At 35.9% G+C, this 19,978-nt stretch overlaps 2 protein-coding genes and 1 pseudogene across 2 annotated transcripts; 2 read left to right on the forward strand and 1 right to left on the reverse strand.

Moving 5' to 3' along the window:
- The first annotated feature begins 3,639 nt into the window (after positions 1-3,639).
- On the forward strand, positions 3,640-7,181 carry LOC116139976 (annotated as a pseudogene).
- LOC116139975 lies at positions 6,868-8,323 on the reverse strand. Its single transcript, XM_031425623.1, has one exon. It carries the CDS (start codon positions 8,098-8,100, stop codon positions 7,027-7,029), a length of 1,074 nt encoding a protein of 357 aa, XP_031281483.1. The 5' UTR covers positions 8,101-8,323; the 3' UTR covers positions 6,868-7,026.
- Positions 8,324-10,814: 2,491 nt separating this feature from the next.
- Positions 10,815-14,532, forward strand: LOC116139885 (heptahelical transmembrane protein 4-like). Its single transcript, XM_031425518.1, has 4 exons — positions 10,815-10,952; positions 12,269-12,540; positions 13,100-13,341; positions 13,752-14,532. Exons 2-4 carry the CDS (start codon positions 12,278-12,280, stop codon positions 14,408-14,410), a joined length of 1,164 nt encoding a protein of 387 aa, XP_031281378.1. The 5' UTR covers positions 10,815-10,952; positions 12,269-12,277; the 3' UTR covers positions 14,411-14,532.
- Positions 14,533-19,978: the final 5,446 nt, after the last annotated feature.

The following is a 19,978-nucleotide window of genomic DNA, read 5'->3' on the forward strand; positions in this document are numbered from 1 at the left end:
CAGCCGATCTCCTTTAAACCAGCTGGAATCGGTCCAAATTCCAAACATGATTCTTGTCTTTCTTTCCTCCTTTCTTTTAATATTTCTTTTTCATACTTTTGGTCGTATGTCACAATGAAACGGCCAAATGTTCATACATCATAGAATTTCACAATCACAATTAATGTTAATATAAGCCATGTAAGATAAAGATGGGATTTGCTGGTGAGTTAACCACTTTTTTTCCCTCGAAATAATGCTTTAACGATGTTCTTCTATCTACAAACTTTTAAAATATTATTTTATTACCTAAATCTATTTTACACGATGAATAGATAGCAAATTCGATCTAAATTATTAGAGCTTTTAAAGAAAAGAGGTCGACGAGTCTTTTGATAGTAGAAGATTAGATTTTGACGGTTAGGATTGATTAGAATTTGACTTAGGAAAGACAGTTATACAAACCCAAATCGCTTGATTACCCGTGATTGGCAGAGTTGACGAGAGTGGAGTTTAAGGGGTTGTGGTGAGTGATGATAGGAGAAGAGAATGATGGTGGTATGGGGTCGCAACAATATTAGAATCAGAAACGGAATATAAATTTATATAGTAAAGTAGTATTTTAAAAATCTAACTGGAAAAGGTTATTAAGCCATTATTTAGGTGGGAAAAAGTAAATTACTCTTTGCTGGCCATGCTACTGCATGGCTATGAAAATTTATTGTTCATTATTGTTGAGTTAAATGGTAATGGTTACTCCTAATTTATACAAAATAAATAAATAAACATATAAAAAATAGAATATCTTTATAAAATAAGCACATTTCATATTTAATTGTTTATAATCATGTATTTAATTTACATAATAAAACTTAAATTGAAGATTTATATTAAAGAAAAAATTATAATTTGTTGATGCTTAATTTTGACACCAATGGCTTCGTACATGTAAAATGCTAAGAAGTTGTACATGTAAAATGCTAAGAAGTTACACGTGAGCAGATAATAGAGAATGAATGAAATACTGTGACGATGGTAACATGCAAGTACGTAAAGTAAAGTTGATGAGAGAGTTTTATAGTGTTTCAGATGCTTAAAAGCGACTCCAACATCCATTGTAGTTGTTTATACAAGTGTTCCTTTCTGATCATTACACAAATTTACAAGGGTCGTGATCTGTGATTACAAGTGTTTGTGTTCTAAGAGAATGTTACACCAGTCTATTTCTAATAGTGTGTCTACTATTTGCTTTGTGTAATTTGTGTGTATTAATACAAAAATCTGCACTAGCCAGAGAATTTCGATTAACCTTGTCAGAACCGGAATAGATGTGTGTGTGATTTAATGAAAATCAGCAATGAATAAAAAAGAAAGAGTCATAAATAAGAACACAAAATAATTTTTAAAGTGGTTCGGTAAGTTAGAACTTGAGTCTATGTCCACTGTTATCTTATTGCTTACAAAGAACAATATAATTCCTAGGAAAATTTGCTTAGAACAATTGTCCAGCCCCCTTGAAAATAAGTTATGATGGGTTTATATAGCACCCATTTACATGATAGAGTTGAGATAAAATTCAAATACGTATAATTACAAAGTTGCATGATCTTCAGCTACCTTAGTTGGCGTCTAAGTCAATCTGAATATCTTTCTTCCAAATTGAGCCAATCTAAATATTTTCTCTCATAATAAGGAATTATCTTCTCCGGATTGACCGCACAACAATAGGCCCCTAGTTTTTAGAGTGCGTAATCGCGCTTCAAAAACTTATGTCTTTGATCTGGATGGCTGTCGCACTATAGGCTGCAGTCTCAACCTGAAGAACTTGAGTTATGCTTGGCGCGATCTAAGAGATATGAGAGATCTTGAACACGTGATCTCAAGCGAATGAGCGAGCTTAAGAGCTTAATCAGATAGCATAAAGAGCTCGATTTGAGAACATAAATAGTTCGATCAGAAAGCATAAAGAGCTCGATCAGAGAGCATAAAAAGCTCGATCTGAGGGTGCGAGGAGCTTGATTAGAAAGCGCGGAGAGCTTTATCTGAGAGCATAACTCGATCAGAAAGCATGGAGAGCGTTTCTCGATTAGAAAGCATGAAGAACTTGATCTGAGAGCATAGCTCCATCAGAAAGCATGGAAAGCTTGATATAAGAGCATAGCTTGATCAGAAAGCATGGAGAGCTTGAGAGCTAGAGAGCTAGCTTGAGAGCTCCATAGTTTGGGAGCTCGAGAGCTTGAGAGCTAGAGAGTTAGCTTGAGATCTCGATAGCTTGGGAGCTCGAGAGCTAGCTTAAAAACTTGATAGCTTGGGATCTTGAGAGCTCGATAGCTTGAGAGCTAGAAAGTTAGCGAGCTCTTTCTAATCTGAGAGATCTGAGCGCGCAATCTGAGAGCTCTAATTTGGAATATGCTTCAGTATTTTGATAATAACTTGAGCTGCAGACCTCAAATTTGGATGATTCTTAAACTGTCGAAAAGCTACCTCGAAGGGCTACAATTCTTGTGTTTACTGCTTAGCCAGATTCAAACTTTATCCTACTTATATTTTCACATTTGATAACGTGATTCTAGAAAAAGAAGCTGGGAATTGCTGAAGAAGTTGAAACTTGCCAGAAAAACATGGAGAGCTGATGTGAATCAGACTTTGTTTCTAGCGCAAAAATGTTGATAAAAAAATCTGCACCAATCGGAATGGATGTGCGTGTGATTTAATGAAAATCAGCAATGAATAGAAAAGAAATAGTCATAAATAAGAACACAAGACAATTTTTAAAATAGTTCGACAAGTTAGAACTTGAGCCAACGTCCACTGTTATCTTATTGTTTTTGAGAGCTTACAAAGAACCATATAATTCCTAGGAAAATTTGTTTAGAACAATTGCCCAACCCCCTTGAAAACAAGTTATGATGGGTTTATATAGCACCCATTTATATGACAGAGTTGAGATAAGATTCAAATATGTAGAATTAGGAAGTTGCATGATCTTCAGTTACCTTAGTTGGAGTCTAAATCAATTTGAATATCTTCCTTCCAAATTGAGTCAATCTAAATATCTTTTCTCCTAATAAGGAATTATTCTCTCTGGATTGACCGCACAACAGTGTGTGTCTAACCTCTTTTTTTTTAGAGGAGCTGTCTATTTAAACCCGTTTTGCTTAAGATAATGAGTGATTTTTATAAGTAGTCTGATGCCATGAAAATCTTTCCTACCTTCCTATTCGTTGAGAACTCCCAAGTTTATCTTTAAATTAAATGGGGTTTGAACAAGGGTGGGACTCAAATTCCCTCGTACCCATTCTTGTTCTTATTGTCTTTTTATGCGTGTCAAATTCTGATTGATTAAAAGATGTGTTAATCTTGATCGTAGAGATGACGTCCCGTTAACAAATGTCAACCCTTTTTTTTAGACATACATAATTGAAAACATTTGCACGTGTTCCCAAAAAATTCAGTACCTTAAAAGTAAAAACTAAAAACTACATGGGTTAATATTCAACAAAATTAATAAAATTAATATTGTTTAATAATTATTATTTCTTTCTGTAATTGACTTATTTCCTTCTCCCAATAGTCGCGACTCGCGAACGCCAACATGGCAAGTAGATCTATAATGCTGATTCGGTCGATTCCACAAATCGAAAGCTGCCACGTCATGACGGTTCTCTCCTCATTAAAAGAAGCGCGAAACTTCTGGTGAATTCGCAGCACTAGTTCTGGTATAACTTGGCTCACCTTTGCTTTGACTTGAGAGTTGAGACTGCTTATCTTCTTGAACCACCAGAAAATGGAAAGCTTTTTGCGACGAGTAGGAGCTCAGCGATCATCGGTTTCGTTTTCTCCAACAAGGAGGAGATGGTTCTCTTCAGAGGATGCATTGGTGGAGGTTAAGCCTGGTGAGGTCGGAATGGTCTCTGGAATTCCAGAGCAACATCTCCGAAGAAGGGTACAGAATATCCTCTTCTTCCTTATTAAGTAATTCAATAAAATCTCCATTTTAGCAGTCAATGTTCCATTATTTTCACATTGAGTAATTGGCTTGGGATTGTGTATTTTCATCTTAATTCTTCCTTTTCTGTTTGCTGAAAGACTTGAACATTCAGTTTTGGTTACATCTGCTACTTATGAACCAATTGAGGTTTAACTTTTTGGGGATAAACTTGTTGTAAGTTGTTGGAAGAATTAACTTTGATTGCTCTGGAGCTGCTGTATAAATTTTAGATCTTTGTTTATTGAGATTAAACAGGAAAAACTCAAGTTTGGGATATGTTCCGCTATATTTATTTTACAAATTAACCAGATTATGGTGAAGCTTAAGTCAGTAGCGTCTCGCTGGAGCCATTTTGTTGATGAAATTTAATTTGTAGTCTTTCATGATGTATTTTGTCTTTGGCAGACTTTGATGTAATGCCACATCATTATATAAAAGGGGCATTTCATCTGTTCTTTCAAAAAAAAAAAAAACGATTTATTTGATTTGAACAGCACTAGAAGCGTATTCTAAAAAGTAGAATTTACGAATTGAATAATGGATTCAAGTGCACTTTTACTTTGATGCGATATTTGTAGAAACATTCTCAACGATGAAACTTGTGTAATCTACGTATTTGACATGGAATTTGATTTTTTATGCGTGTCGCTTTTCTACATATTAATTGGATGATATTTTGTTTAGTTTTCAGAATGAAGATGATGGCTCCAAATTGTTGCATTCAATCACCATTAATCAGATTCAAACACTTTTTTGTACAACTAAATTCGTTACCTTTTAACTTATACTTGTTCCAGTTCTTCTCAGAGTATAATACTATACGCTTCCACTTATCTTTTGGGGTTCAATTTTAGCTGTTTTCATTTGCATATGCCAGGTTGTTATTTACTCACCTGCACGAACAGCAACTCAGCAAGGCTCTGGGAAAGTTGGGAAATGGAAAATTAATTTTCTTCAAGCATAAGTATGTTTAGTCTTTGTACCTTTTAAGTTTCTCCTTGTATGGGGCAACCTTTTAAACAAGCTTTTTTGAGGCATATATTCTATATTCATGTCACCTTCGAGACTGTTATAGCCTCTCTAATTGTCACTTTTTCAGGTGGGAAAATCCTTTAATGGGCTGGACATCCACAGGAGACCCGTACGCCAATGTTGGTGAGGCAGGTCTCAGTTTGATAGTGAAGCTGCTGCAAAGGCATTTTGTGAAAAATATGGATGGGAATATGTGGTATGTGCGTCGTGCCATTCATTTTGGTTCTACACTATCTTATTGCTTATTGTGCAATAATATGACTGGAGTTTCTCTATGTCCTAAATTTTGTTTCAGCATTAAACTTTATTGGGGAAACTGCAATTGCTGAGGATGACATCGAGAAATTGAGAGTAGTTATAATTGAAAACTTACTTGTTGCGTGACTTGTTACTAAACATTATACCTACAATCTCCATCCAATTGTGTTCGTATTGGTACAGCACTCTTGGAAATATTTAGTTTGCAGTGAGTTATTCCTCGTAGACATGGTAGTGAGATAACTGATAAGGAGAGAAAAAATGTGGAAAACGCATCCTTTAGCTAGCATCTTATTTACCGAGTTGGAGAGTATCGTCTTCTCCGTTAATTTAGTTTGCTACAGGTCTATTATTACAAATCTCATCAATTTTGCAAGTTTGGAAGTTGGAACTGGACGTTGAATACCACTTTGATTGAAACTGGCTTTTTCGTTAGCACTATGTACTTTTTTCTATTAACTAACAAAATTTTATGATTGTTTTATCCTTGATTTTATTTCCTTGGTACATGCTGTATATTCTTGACAACTATTCTATGGTGCAGGTGGAAGAAGCGACACACACCTATTCTAAAGGTACGAGTCTTTGACATGTGATGCGAATGACGAAATTATTTAGTTTCATATATATGGATACAGGGTCTACTCCAGGGGTCTACATTTTTAACCCTGAATCATGAGCAAAATGAAGTCATATTTGCAGATTTAAATCTTTCAAAGATATCTTCTATAGTACAATTACTAAATATGATCATGTGTTGAGATATTGTGGCTCGTTTTTTTTTTTTGTTCCAATATAAAATTGTATTTCTTTAAAAAAACTATTTAGAAAAAAATAAAATATATATAGGAAGAATATGAGAATCCTATTAAGAATAGACAAGATTCATATTAGGAGTAGTATATCTCATGTATCACTTATAAATATATAGGAGAGAACCAATTCAATATTACTAGAGAATGTGAGAAAACATAGGGTATGTGATGTAAAGGTAGGTTAAACACCTGGGGTGAGTGTAAAAGCTGGCTAGTTTCCACTCTATTTCCCCTCAGGTGGGTTTATAGTATGAGTACTCAGCTTGTATAACCATGTTGATGTTATTATAGTAGAATTCTCTCTTATTCGTGGATGTAGGCAATGTGGGCAAGTTATATGAACCATGTGTGATTTATATTCTTACATTATCCATCTCCATGTATGATTTCTGTTGCTTAATCTCATAACATCATTTAATGCAGATTTGTTTTATTGTTTATGAATTTGTTGGCCATTTTTATTTGTATTTTTTCATTTTATTTAAATTTTAAAGCCATCGTCGACTGAGGTTCGGAATTTCTTATGTTTTCAGCCCAAGTCGTATGCTGACAACTTCAAGTGGAAGGGCCCTCCGAAAAGCGAGAATGATTAAACTGTAATTTTGAGAATATTATAAGCTTATGCTTTGTAATATTGGTGTTTAATACATAGTTGTGTACTTCATGCATCTCACTTTCCCATTATTAATGTTAATTTCCACGAAGATGATATTTGTTTTTTCAAATTAGCTTATAATCTCCAGTCTACAGAATGAGTTCTTAAAATCGACATCCAAAACACCAGGGAGATTGAATATAGATTGAGTCTTAGTTTTATGTAAAAAAAGTCGACATTACTAGATATAAGAAGACAACAAAAATTATACTTATGTCGTCTCAGGTATACACATAGTAGCTATTAACGAAGGCGCCGTCTATAATTAAACTACGTCTGTATACAAAATAAAATATTCAAGCATTGCAACTTGACTGCGAAGTGTCTCTGTTATAGGTGTGGAACCTCCAGGTAAAGAGATAGTCCTTGGATTCACAAGACAATCTAATTACATCACAAAAAGCATTGATTGAGTTCTTCTTGCCATGACTGCCCCATTCTATCCTTACCCAGCATGAAAACCCATTTGACGAAACCGGCACCCCTGATTCAGCAAAATGAAGCATCACCTCACCACAAATTCTTTTGCATGAGCTACCTCCAAATTTTCCATCACAATTCACCATCGAATCCAGCCACGAACATTCCGGTTGACCCACCATTTCTTTGTAAGCAGAATTAGCCATCCTCACTTTGTTATTCGAATCCGATATGACTGCTGGTAGGACCTCCGACTCCATCTCTTCCTCAACTTCCTCGGGTTTCTTAGGAACTTGTACTGCAGGTGTTAAGCTCGGGTCTTCACTAATGTACCCAACGCTGATGCTTGATCCAACTGGGCGAACTGGTTGTGGCGCGATAATATTGGTGATAGAAGGTCCTTGCAGTTGCAACAATAGATCCTTCTCTTCTGGGATTTCAGCAACGGCATTCAAGTCTATAACCTTCACTGCTCCGAGTGGTTCCAAACGGTTGTTGGGCTCTGCTTTTTGGTTGGATACAATAGTAACCGATGGAGTGCAAGGAAGAAGAGGAAGTGTTACCAAACTTGAAGGTGCTTCTGTGGGATTTTCCAAGCTGCCACTATCAGCAGCCAGGTTTGAAAGAGGAACCCCATGAGCAAAACCATGCAAAGATAGATTTTTTGCAGGGGATGAGACATGACTGGGAGAAGAAAGCCCAAATAAATGGGTCCTTGATCTTTTGATGGTGGGTGGTGATATGGCCGCTCTACCTCTCTTTCTGGTTCTAGTGGGCCTGGCCTGCAACTGGGGCCATAAGTGCCTGAGGTAAGGAGATTGCCTGATCTTCGGGCTCTCACTCATGGGGCTTACAGGAGCTTCTGGTTTCGGAGCTATAGGCCTGTACCTAGACATAATCTCCGCCGTTTTGGCAGTGTTGGTGGAGTAAGGGCTCAAGGTCTTAATCATGGTTACTGGTTTTAAATTTCCGTTTGGGCTGGCTTTCAAAAAATGGGACTATGAGAGGAACATAAAGGAGAAAGGTGTAGGTGAGGTGAGTAATTGAAAGAAGAATGCAGAATATGGTGAAGGTGATGTAATAGAAGGCAGGGGGTTGAAGCCTAACAGGAAAAGAAGGGAGTAGTGGTATTAGAATTAGTGAGGTGAGAAGTGAGGAAGGCAATGTGTTAAGTGGTTTATATTTGTAAAGATAATCCAATAAGAGAAAGGCAACATGAGTAAAAGAGGCACAACGAAATGACACTTGGAGTTGTATTGTGGGTACGTGTTTAAGAGAATTAGAAAGAAGGACGTGTGGGACTTAAGTAAAAGAGTGGGTCCATGCATGCTAACACATATCAATATAATGGATAGAAGAAGAAGATAGATAAAAACTATTCAGTGAATGTAAAGAGAGACCGTTGCTTTGCTTCTCACACCAATCAAAAACCCTCTGTGTTATAACGCGTGTGTATTAGGTTGCCATGCGTGGATACACCTATCAGGATTGGTTTGGTCGTTCCTTGGTTGGCCTTCCATTTTTTACAAGACAAAACCACCACCCTTTTTTGTGTCGGTTATTTTTTGTTCATGTCCACGTGTCAATACCTCATCTTTCATTGCATGCAAAGGGTGAGTTATAATGTGATTGGAGGATCGGTCTTGGGAGGTTAAACTTAGACAGTACTATATGGATACACGTGGCCCTTGCTTTTTAAGCTTTGCTGAATCGATTGTACTCTCTGCACGCATTGTTATAAGTGGCCCTTTTCCCTATTACCCATTCGTCGGTGCATCCGCTGTTTCCCACGTCACCAAATTTTGCTTAGTCAGCCAAATTGTAGCTGCTGTTTTTTTTTTTTTTATGTTAAATAAAAATCCATTTGCCATCCTGATATTTTTATTATGAAATATTATAATATAATAAAATGCATATATCGATACAATTTTAAATTTTAGGGTCGTTTGGTCCGGTTAGGTTCTTATTATTATTATTTTTTTTCATAAATTCTTGTTATTTATTTTCATTGTTACAATTTACTAATGTTTTAAAACCCGATCCAATATGATCGATTGAACCAGTTCAATTGGGACCTAAGGTATTCACCAAACCGGGCTATTAATTTTACTGTTTATGACAAACCTTAAAAATTAGGACGAAGATTGACGAACAATTGATGACTAGGATGTGGGGTTTTTGAAGAGGAATGGATAATGAGTCAAAAGATGACGACATAGGTGATTTTCGATGAGTGAAATGATAGGAAATCGCAAAAATAAATTGCCATTAACAACTCGTTGTTGCTGGTGATTGGCGAAAACGAGGGTAGGGTGAATGGGTTTTGGTTAGGAGGGTGAGGGGAGGATTTTTGTGGTGATGGTGTGTGTTGTCAATGTTAGAAACATGCCCTATTTGGCCCAGGTGGTCGACACTGGTGGTGTAACTTGGGGTGTTTTTGTAGGATATCAAACTTATAGGGTCTTATGGAATTTTTAAGAGTATTTTTTTGTTAGATTTCAAACTTTTTACATGATGATGTCATCAGTTTGACCTACCAGTTGACCTAGGACTCGGCCAATTTGTTGGTTTCACCCGGGCAAGTTTTAAAACTTTGCAATTTACCCTCAATTGGAGATGAGGGTATGGAAAAAGGTAGTGTACTTTCCTGGGCCAAACATCCCAAGCTTTTGAGCACTTCTGGGCCGAACTCCTATAGACAATGCTAAGCAAGAGAATCACTGGTTGGAGAGTTTTTCTTTCTGGTAACAGAAATAACATCATAAGTACTTTTCAGATATAAAATTGTATGATCTAAAACACCAAATTCTTAGATAATATACACTAAATAATTTGAAGGGTTTATATCTTAGCTAGGTACTTAATTAACTCATTTTCACTATTATTTTCCATGGAAGACACAGTTCTGCCATTTCCTTTCAAAATTCCACCCAAATATAACGGAACCTTAGTTTACACTCCTCTTCCAAGGCTTGAAGCAAATTTTAGCATGAATTCGTCGCTACTGCTCCAATCAAGCCATTAATAATAAAGAAATTGGCGATTAAAGTTAGAGAGTTTCTTCAAAACTCGACTTATTTTAGGAAAAGAGACTTTTTGTTTAAAAAAAAATTAATGTCGATAATTTCAAGGGATTGGTTTAGCATTCAAAAAAATTTGTTTATTTATTCTATGAATTTTTGAGTTCAAACCTTGAGATTATCTATCACAATAATATTATGACTTACATGATCCTTTTAATTTATAGGATATTTAATAGATTTTAGGGTTTAATTGAGATACGTATAATTCAATGAATCTCGAGGTTTAGTTTAAATATACATAAGCTAATATAACATCTTGTTAAAAAAAAAAGATAAATAAATATTAATGTCGTTTAAGATGTTAAGGCAATCTTTCAAGTGGCTACACGTATACGAGTTTAAGTGGTTGGACGTGCAACACACAAGTGGAGTTTGTCCTCAAACTTGCACTGCTATTTGTCAAACCCAAAATGGCTCAACTGATTCAGCATTTTAAGTTTTAACCTCGTTTTATCAACCAAACAATATTATCTTCTTCTTTTTCATCTCCATCCCATCCTCCTCTATTTCAATCCCACCCATCATCACTTTCCTTTTCTCAAATTTCCACCCATTTTTTATCCCTTTTTTTATTTTCTGGGAATAAGAATCATTTTTTAGAAAATTTTGACTCTCATCGAAATTGTGGACCCTTAATCCTGATTTCTGAAGATATATACTCGCGTATGAATCAAAATCTACTCCTGGGTTTCCTTCTAAATTGGTGGTTTTGATTTCAGGTGCGTCTCTTCTCATTTCAATGTACATATGTCGCCCTTTGTTCTCTAAATTACTCTTGTTTGTTTGTTTGTTCATTCTTATTGAATTTATTGACATTGGTTTGGTGGTGAATGAAGTTTCAATATTGATTAACGATGGTCTCATAAATTTCAATTCTCTCTTAAACTCCATCTCTTGGCATTATTGGCGTATCAATATGACACCAGTTCTTTAAAAGCATTCACTTTCTTTTCGTTTAATCGTTAACCATGTAGAATTTCCTTGAAAGTTTTGTATTTGATAAACGAACATACATATTAAAATTCTCTAGCATGGAAATTAAAATTCTCTAGCATGGAAATTAAAATTCTTTAGCAACCATACAATCATCTTAGTTAGGTTGGATACCTAAGGCCATGAAATTCTCAGTTGGGACTTAAAATCCCACACCTTAACTGGGCGGCATGAGTTGATGCCAATTCACAAAATTTGGTCGTTTGACAATTATAGGTGTAGATTTAAAATAAAAATGCCGAATACTGGGTGAGGCCATGACCTTGAAGTTCTTAATTATATCAGTAATCAAAGGAAAAGAATAGGAAACAGGTGTAAAATTTGGAAAGAATGGCATCTGGTGGGACATTTTTCAAGTTTTTTGCTGGGAAAAGGCCAAAACGATTATTTGGCTAAGAATAACAAGGGCCGTACTACAGTTCTGGTAACATTAACGGCATGATTTTTGATAATGCACAATATAATATTTTATGAAATTCAAATATTAACCGATAAGACAGTAAATGTTAACAGGATTTTGTTTGTTGATAATGATGAAGTTATAAGTATCATAACAATCCCTTGATAACAATGTTGCTAAAATATTGAGAGACATGAGATTTGTAACGTCGAAACATTAACTTATAACATGTTAAGGTACTAAATATTATGTTACAGTTTGTGTTCTTACAAAGTTTTGTCATTTCACGTTAAAAGGTACACATGCATTTTTGTTATGACTTAAAAGTTATTATATGTGTCTTATCTAACAAAGAAAATTTCCCTGTGTTTCAGTCTGAATGTAATTTGCACACATAAAAGTTTTGTAGTTTCATAAACTATTCCCTACCATGATATCCTTGCAAGATCTGTATGGTTTACAATTTTGCAAGTGTAAGTATCGTTGATCAATTTGTTTATGTACAAGAAACATATGCAATCATCTGTATATCAAGTGAACTCCAATCTTGTCTATGAGGAAATTTTTTCTTCTATTGTCCTTTGTACAATCCTATTTGTCTATTATTATTTGATAATCTTCCTGCTTTATTTTTTTTTTCAGTTTTGACAGATGTTCAATAATCATCGCACGGTAGATTCTTCAGAAAAATTTGATGACTTCTTGGACTGTGAGGATGCAAACGAAGTTTGTTTAAAGAGAAGGAAGGCAAAAGATTGGAAGAAAGTGAAATGCCAGCTTGTTGAATACAATTACTTGCCAGGGTATTTGAGGGACAACGAGTACATTCTGGGTTACTACCGAGCAGAATGGCCTTTGAAGCAGATCTTATTCAGCTTATTCTCCATTCATAATGAGACTCTTAATGTGTGGACGTAATAATTTTGCCTCTATTAGTTTCAATTTTTTGATGGAAATATTTTTTTCTCCTTTATTCATTTTGATTATAATTTTTGGTGAAGACATGGTTTATGAGTAAATTTGTTCTCTTTCATGCATACTGGGAATGTTGATGCATGGATGATATTTCATACACTAAGGGCATATAGTCAGTTTGTAATGCCCCCCAAGTGTTTGGCACTCCATAGAATTCTTTGATTCTAGATGAGATGGACAAGTAAAATTAATCAGCTCAATTTTGTTACTCAATACTGTCTCTTCTAGTGTTTAATTTTCAGTTGCTCATCAAGGAGTGATATATTTCATGTATGAAAAAGTGAAGTAGTTTCCTTTCTTGCATTTCTTTCTCTTGGCATCAAAAAGGTCTATTAATGATCACTTTGCCTCTCTATGTGATGTACATCTGTCTTGTCTGCATTTTTGTGAGACATGTTTTGCTTCATCTTTTATTGTTGACATTTTCACGGAAAGAACAATCAATGGAGAATAATTCTGTGTGAGTTTTTGCTCTTAAACTATTCACTTTTGTTGCAGGCATTTGATAGGGTTCTTCCTTTTTCTCTGTCTGACCATATACACAGCAATGAGCGTCCCAGGGGTTGTGGATTTAAATGCCCTTCAACAATTGCCTGACATGCTCCGAGGAGCTGATTTGCCCAAGATTCAAGAACTCTTGAGTTGTCTTCCTTCCATACCCAACATACCTGACCATCATAGATTAAAAGATGTCTTCAAGATGTCTTTGCCTTCAATTGATTTTCTCAAATCACCCTCAGGTTGGTATTACTGAAACTTCTCACCAACCTAAGCATTTCCTTGCATATATCAAATAGGTGACTGTTATCAGTATAGTTCTACCACATCATTAACTGGGCGGTAAGTTAATTAAAGTTGTTCTGCTTGTTTGTTGAAACTTTAGATGATTTCAAAATTTCCCCCTTTGGTTCACCAGAGAATTAATTCCCCAACTGAAATAAGTAATCCGGATGGATGATGTTATCTCTGAGGAAAACTACTCAAATTTCGAACCTTTTTTTACATTAGAACAGTAGAACCACATTCTACAGACATTTTCTATGTGCATAGAATGTGATTTTGCATTGAGAATACTTCTCTTGTTTGACGTTTTACAATTGTTTCAAAACACCATGTCTAAAGCCTTTGCTTGACAATTGATTGATTGCAGCATGTGTAAAAGATGACGTTATGAAAATGGTAGCGCCGGGAATGGTTCATGAAATCACAAGATGGCCCTTTTACACCTTCTTGGGTGGAGCCATGTTCTGTTTGCTAGCCAGCAGTGTGTGCCATCTCTTTTTTTGCCATTCAGAGCGCCTTTCCTCAATAATGCTCAGACTTGACTATGCTGGAATTGCTGCTCTTATCTCAACCTCCTTCTACCCCTCCATCTACTACTCTTTCTTGTGCAATCCTTTCTTCTGTAACCTTTATCTGGGGTTCATTACAGTGTCCGGTATGGCCACCATTATCATCTCTCTCCTTCCAGTTTTCCAGAAGCCCAAATTTCGGAACTCCCGTGCTTCCCTCTTCTTCGGTATGGGCTTTTCAGGGATTGCACCAGTACTTCATAAGCTAATATTGTTCCAGGGACAAGCAGAAGCCCTCCAAACCACTGGTTATGAGATATTGATGGGAATGTTCTATGGGCTTGGGGCCTTGATTTATGCGACAAGGATTCCAGAGAGATGGAAGCCAGGCAAATTTGACATTGCTGGGCATAGTCACCAACTCTTTCACGTGTTGGTCGTGGCAGGGGCTTATACACATTACCGTGCCGGGCTAGTCTACCTCAGGTGGCGGGACTTGGAAGGTTGTAATCAGTAAAGGGACATATGTGGATACTTAATATTATCATGTTCATAATATGTTGAGGATAGACTTATACTCGATGATTAACCGTTTTGCATGAAAATAAAATGTAAAGTCGTATGTTATAATTGAACCAAGAATCTCCATATTAGCTTTTTTATTGCTGTAAGGTTGAATGTGAGGTCCCGAGGAATTTAATGCAATGAGAAAAGGAGTTGTGCAGAGTGGAATTAGATCATTCCAGTTGTTCTGTAACTAATTTTCTTAACTGTATCATGGGTAAAATTTCGCAAGGATCAATGGGGACTGGGGAGAACAGGGTTGCCAAGTTTTAAGGAGTTGCCCAGATAGATGGTCTGCAATAAATTTCTGAAAGGCAACATTACATGGAACCTAATCATTTTGTAACGGGTTTTTGCTAGTGTATCCTTAAAGAGAAACTAGACGTCCACGCGGACCAGGCCTGAGAGGCTAAGGATTTATGAGCTAAATCGACAATATAATAAAGAGTAAACAACTTTATTTTCCTTAATGACATTTTTCACCCAAAAAGTTTTAAAATACCACTTTTTCACCTAAAGTTTATATTCCGTTAATACCCAAAGCTGATTCTGATGACGAAAAGAATTTTCATCACCACCATTTGAACCTCCGGTTCCTTCACTACAAAATCTTTCTCATTCCAACACCTAATTTCTCGACAATCATTGTTGGTCACCGCAAAACTAGAGTTTTCTATTCTTAATTGATTTCCAACGGTAAATATTCAATCGGTCACTATCATTCGATTTATCAGTCTCCACTCTATAAAATCCCTCTTACCTTGGCTCATGGTAATTTGCTGAACGTAGGCTAAGAAAGTGAAGTGTATATTAAGTATTAACGGACTTTAAAAACTTTGGATAGAAAAGTGGTATTTTGAAGCTTTTTGGATGGGAAAGTGTCATGAAAGCAAACCTTGGGTGGGAAAAAGTCGTCTACTCTGTAATAAAAATCAAAACGAACAGTTGTGGTTTCAGGATTGGTGAAAGATTTGGGTTTGTGCCAAGTTTAAAAGTTAAAAGCTTATAATTGACGTATGGTTTTTTTTTTTTTCAGTTAATATACAATTTTAGAGAGACGTCCAATTTTTAGGAGTAATAATTTGTTCTCTACGAAATCTTTAATATAGTATTGCTATTTTCAAAGTTAATATAATGAATACCCCCAAAAAACATGTTCTCGTGTCTTTTTAAAATTATATTCAACAAATTTATGGATACAAAAAAAACTGAGAATTGAGATTGAAGCACTAAAATAGAATCTGGGAACCATTAGAGTTGGATGGCTGAGAATATAGAGGGTGATGATACAATGCAATGGCTGAGCTTGAAGAGAGGTCTGATAAAATAAACTGGACCACAACTGAGTGTACCTGCAGAAATTGGCTGGCATGGGCAATTCCATTAAAACCCTCAATAATCAATCATACAAGCTCAAGTTCCATCTAATTTACAGTCACAGAAGAAGACATAACATTTGATTATGATATGATACTGATATGATACTCGGGGCCCCAAATTTAGATGGTATCTCCGATTTCCGATTTTTCCTAAACATATCTCAGCTACATGACAATCTAATGGAGTTAGTGACCATTAACTTTGGCCCCATTATATAATGCTTTTCATACTGCCATTGCAGTATTTTCTTGGATGAGATGAAGCTGCAATGTTTTAGAAATTGTCAGCATAGCCCAGCTAAGCTTGCAAAGACATGATAGTAATTGAATGCATTTATGCCCTCTTCATTATTTTGGTTGGCCTTTCTTTTTCCAGAGAAAGAGATCCATCCATTCCTTTTAAAAAGTAAGTGAAATGCATTTATCACTGGGTTGAAATTTCTAGAGATGCATAATAAACTCAACTTTTACAAATACAAAGAACATAATCAATATTCTAAATTATTATCTACCATGTACTCTTAAAATGCAGCCTTAAAGAGAATCATTTTCACAAACGCATCAGAAAACATATTTGAAAAGACCTTTTTACTTTACTATTAAATAATTTTATCAAGCTTTTAACAATACTAAAAAGTATCCCCAGTCCAAATATATTAGGATGATCTTCCTACATTACATTATTAATTTACCGGATTCGGATGCTCTGAATTAGAGGCCACTTTGTTCTACAAATTTTTTTAAAAGAAATTGTGACAAATCCCCTTGTGTATATTCCTGGTATAACATTTTTGTTAACCTGACGTTACTGTATTTCTTATTTATTTGGTTACAAAACGCGGTATCTGAGTTTTGCACATGGGATCTAATAACTTCAGACCCGACCTAAACATTTTAAAACCGCAACAACTTCCTCTTCGTATCAAACCAACCACCCCCACACTTTCTTTAACGTTGAGGCTTTCAACAAAACCACCTCCTCAATATCTCTCACCTCACCCCTTAACTCATTATCAACCGCCAAGTCATCCGACGCAAACCCAATTGCGGTCTTACTTTGATCCTCTGCACTCAACCCAGTGCAGTTCTCATTGTCCCATTCTTGGATCGAGCGCTTCCGAAATCCTTGTCGAATAATGGCCCCATTTACGTGATCTAAAAAGTACCCAGACGGAGAGAGCTTGCCTCGGTGATCAGATATCGAACTTCTTGTTTGATCTGCTGCTTGAGGGTAGGGCTGAAAACGTCGTCGTCGATGTTAGAGTGGGCCAGTGGGGATGACGATAATAACGAAAGAGGCTTGTGCGCGGTAGCCCCACAGCTACAAGTGAACGTTTTTCAGCATTATTTCTGTTTGACATGAAGGAGTGTGGTTAATGAGGAAGTGTGAGAGTGTTTAGTTTAGGTTAAGTGAGTTTATGTATTAATACTCATGTTAATAAAACACCATGTTTAGCCATCGATGTCCAAGCCACAAGCGGTATTAATTTCGTTAATTAATGGTAATTAATAAAGTGAAAGGGGATTGCCAATTCAATTCAATCATACTGTCATCTTCAGCGGGTTGAAGGAGTAACATGTTTTTGAGTGCAAGTAGTGAAGCAGGTAGGGAGATCCTTATCAATGAGATTACATACGTAAATGGAGGATTGAGATGGAAGATCAAAGGGTCGTCAGCAGATCAAAACCGTAGATATATATAAACAATACAAAGTACAAATACAACGTGTATGCGCTAGCTGTGATGAATGGTGGTGGCAATTGTCCTGCTGAGCTGTAAGGGATTGAATGATGAATTTAAACCCAAAAACATGGCGAGTTGTATCCGGATGGCTTTTTCCTTCAGTATCACGAGCACCCTCTCTTTTCTTCTGTTACTGTACATACGTACGTACTTACTGCTTATTTTTGTGGCCTCAAATACAATTATTTTTATGACATTTTTGGGAGAACATGAACCCCACACAAACTGAAGTCCATGATATTCTGAACAACTATAAAATCTGAATATATTATATGATATTTAATCTAGAGTTTTTCATTTTAATTTATCTGGTTTATATATGTTCACATGCATGTATAATTGAGTATGACGAGGGAAGGCCTAAGTTACTGTCAGTTTGAAACCGACCAAGCTGTGAAGCTAAGGCTTCTCTCGCTGTCCAGGGTATGGACTGTCATTCTGAGAAAGACGTGTAAGAGTTAGGTCCACTAATACGATTGTTTTGGTCTTATGCATTTGCATTATTGGTTCACCATCACCAAGACTTGTTTCTCTTCTGTTAAATCAGGTTTCTACTTTCAGGTAAGCATATGTTAAATCAAACTTTAACCCTGCTTATACTTTAATTACTGTTATTGCCTTCACTTTCCTAAACATGACAATCGTAACGATATTAATCAAGGATACCGAGATAAAAGTAGCTTATTCATTTCACAATCACTCGTGCAACCAAATTAATGTGATATAGACATTTTACTTAATGGCAGAATCCACACACCGGCCTGTTATGACTCGTGAAGCAAGTTGATTTTTTTTTCTTTGCAGGACAAAAGCAAAGATAAAAGATTTGACTTTCATATTCTGTTGACAAGGACTTGGGTTTGTTTGTTTTAGCCATGAAAAAGAAATAAAGTGGACGATTTTCAATTTTGAGATGGTTGTGTTTCCACGATCAAATTAAAGAAATGGCAACTGGCCGGCTTTGACCTTTGCATTGGAAATGGAGAGGGACCCTGTTTACAAAATTCAAGCTTTCAGGCTGCAGAGCCCATACTGTAATGGTTATGGTTATGGTTATGGAGTTGAGTAATAGGAAGACATTATTCAGCAAAGAATACGTACAGTTTCTGCAGGTAAAATAAAAGTTTCAACCAGCTATGTATGTGGTGTTATAACTGTAAAGTATAGTATATTAATTATGAGAATTAGCTAAAAGTACTGTATTTCTCCATGATATCTGAATAAGAGAACAGGAAATAAAATTGAAAAAAAAGTAGTGGAATATAAGATATTGAAGGCAGCAGAATTTAGCTAGGTAGGCAATCAACCAACAGAGCCCTTACGCAGAGATTACGGAACATTGACTGGCAAAGGGCCACAAGCTACCGAAGGGCATGTGCATATGATTTTGGTGTCCGGGACCATTTTGATCCAGACGAAGATCCTATACCCACGCCATGATTTCCTTTACAAGGACTCACACTTGATAATCATAGTCTAACAAATCAGCCACTCAGCTCTTCACTTATTTTAGGGTCACCCCCTTGTGCCTTGTCATGCACTCTTTTTATAATCTATAAACAAACCCATTTAAAAAAAAAAAAANACGCAGAGATTACGGAACATTGACTGGCAAAGGGCCACAAGCTACCGAAGGGCATGTGCATATGATTTTGGTGTCCGGGACCATTTTGATCCAGACGAAGATCCTATACCCACGCCATGATTTCCTTTACAAGGACTCACACTTGATAATCATAGTCTAACAAATCAGCCACTCAGCTCTTCACTTATTTTAGGGTCACCCCCTTGTGCCTCGTCATGCACTCCTTTTATAATCTCTTAAAAAAAAAAAAAAAAAAAAAAGAAATCTTCTGAGCCATCCTTATGCCGTACGTGCAGCAATTTTTATCTGCTAATTAGTGGTCTTTCTCAACTCTTTCTAAGCTCTGAAACTAAAAGCCAGTCTTTCGCCAATTAGATAAGCTTCTTCAAAAGCCCTTCCAAGTAAAAATTGTTTGACAGAGTGTATCACAGAACCTAATTTGGATTGGGATTTCAACAATTATTTCCTACAAAATTTAGACCAGGGATTTAAATGGTTGGTAGAGAATTAATGATTGATTGCTCCAAGTCAAAAATTACGTACACATGGACATTGAAAGGAGAGTTGAACTGTGTTATACAAATTAATTAATAGCGGTGATATAAATAGAATTTGCTGTTATTAAAAAGCAAAGAGTAGGCAATAAGGTTTAGGACCATAATTATCTTTAGATAGTTTGACAGTTTATTTGAGACTCTTGAATAACAAGAGGTCCTAAAGTTAAATCTTTAAGATTATTAATAAAAGGTAATTACAAGAGGTTTATCTATCTATTAATTTTAGGATCCTAAAAAAATAGTCAAAATGCATACA

The sequence above is a fragment of the Pistacia vera genome, unplaced genomic scaffold (assembly GCF_008641045.1).
Source record: "Pistacia vera cultivar Batoury unplaced genomic scaffold, PisVer_v2 Contig36, whole genome shotgun sequence".
NCBI lineage: Eukaryota > Viridiplantae > Streptophyta > Magnoliopsida > Sapindales > Anacardiaceae > Pistacia > Pistacia vera.

Bases quoted from the DNA above. Each gene is read 5' to 3' on its own strand.
- LOC116139975 (XM_031425623.1), bottom strand. From the start codon at position 8,100: ATGATTAAGACCTTGAGCCCTTACTCCACCAACACTGCCAAAACGGCG.
- LOC116139885 (XM_031425518.1), top strand. From the start codon at position 12,278: ATGTTCAATAATCATCGCACGGTAGATTCTTCAGAAAAATTTGATGAC. The intron at 12,541-13,099 runs GTAATAATTTTG...CTTTTGTTGCAG, and splicing joins GAGACTCTTAATGTGTGGAC to GCATTTGATAGGGTTCTTCC. The intron at 13,342-13,751 runs GTTGGTATTACT...GATTGATTGCAG, and splicing joins TTTTCTCAAATCACCCTCAG to CATGTGTAAAAGATGACGTT.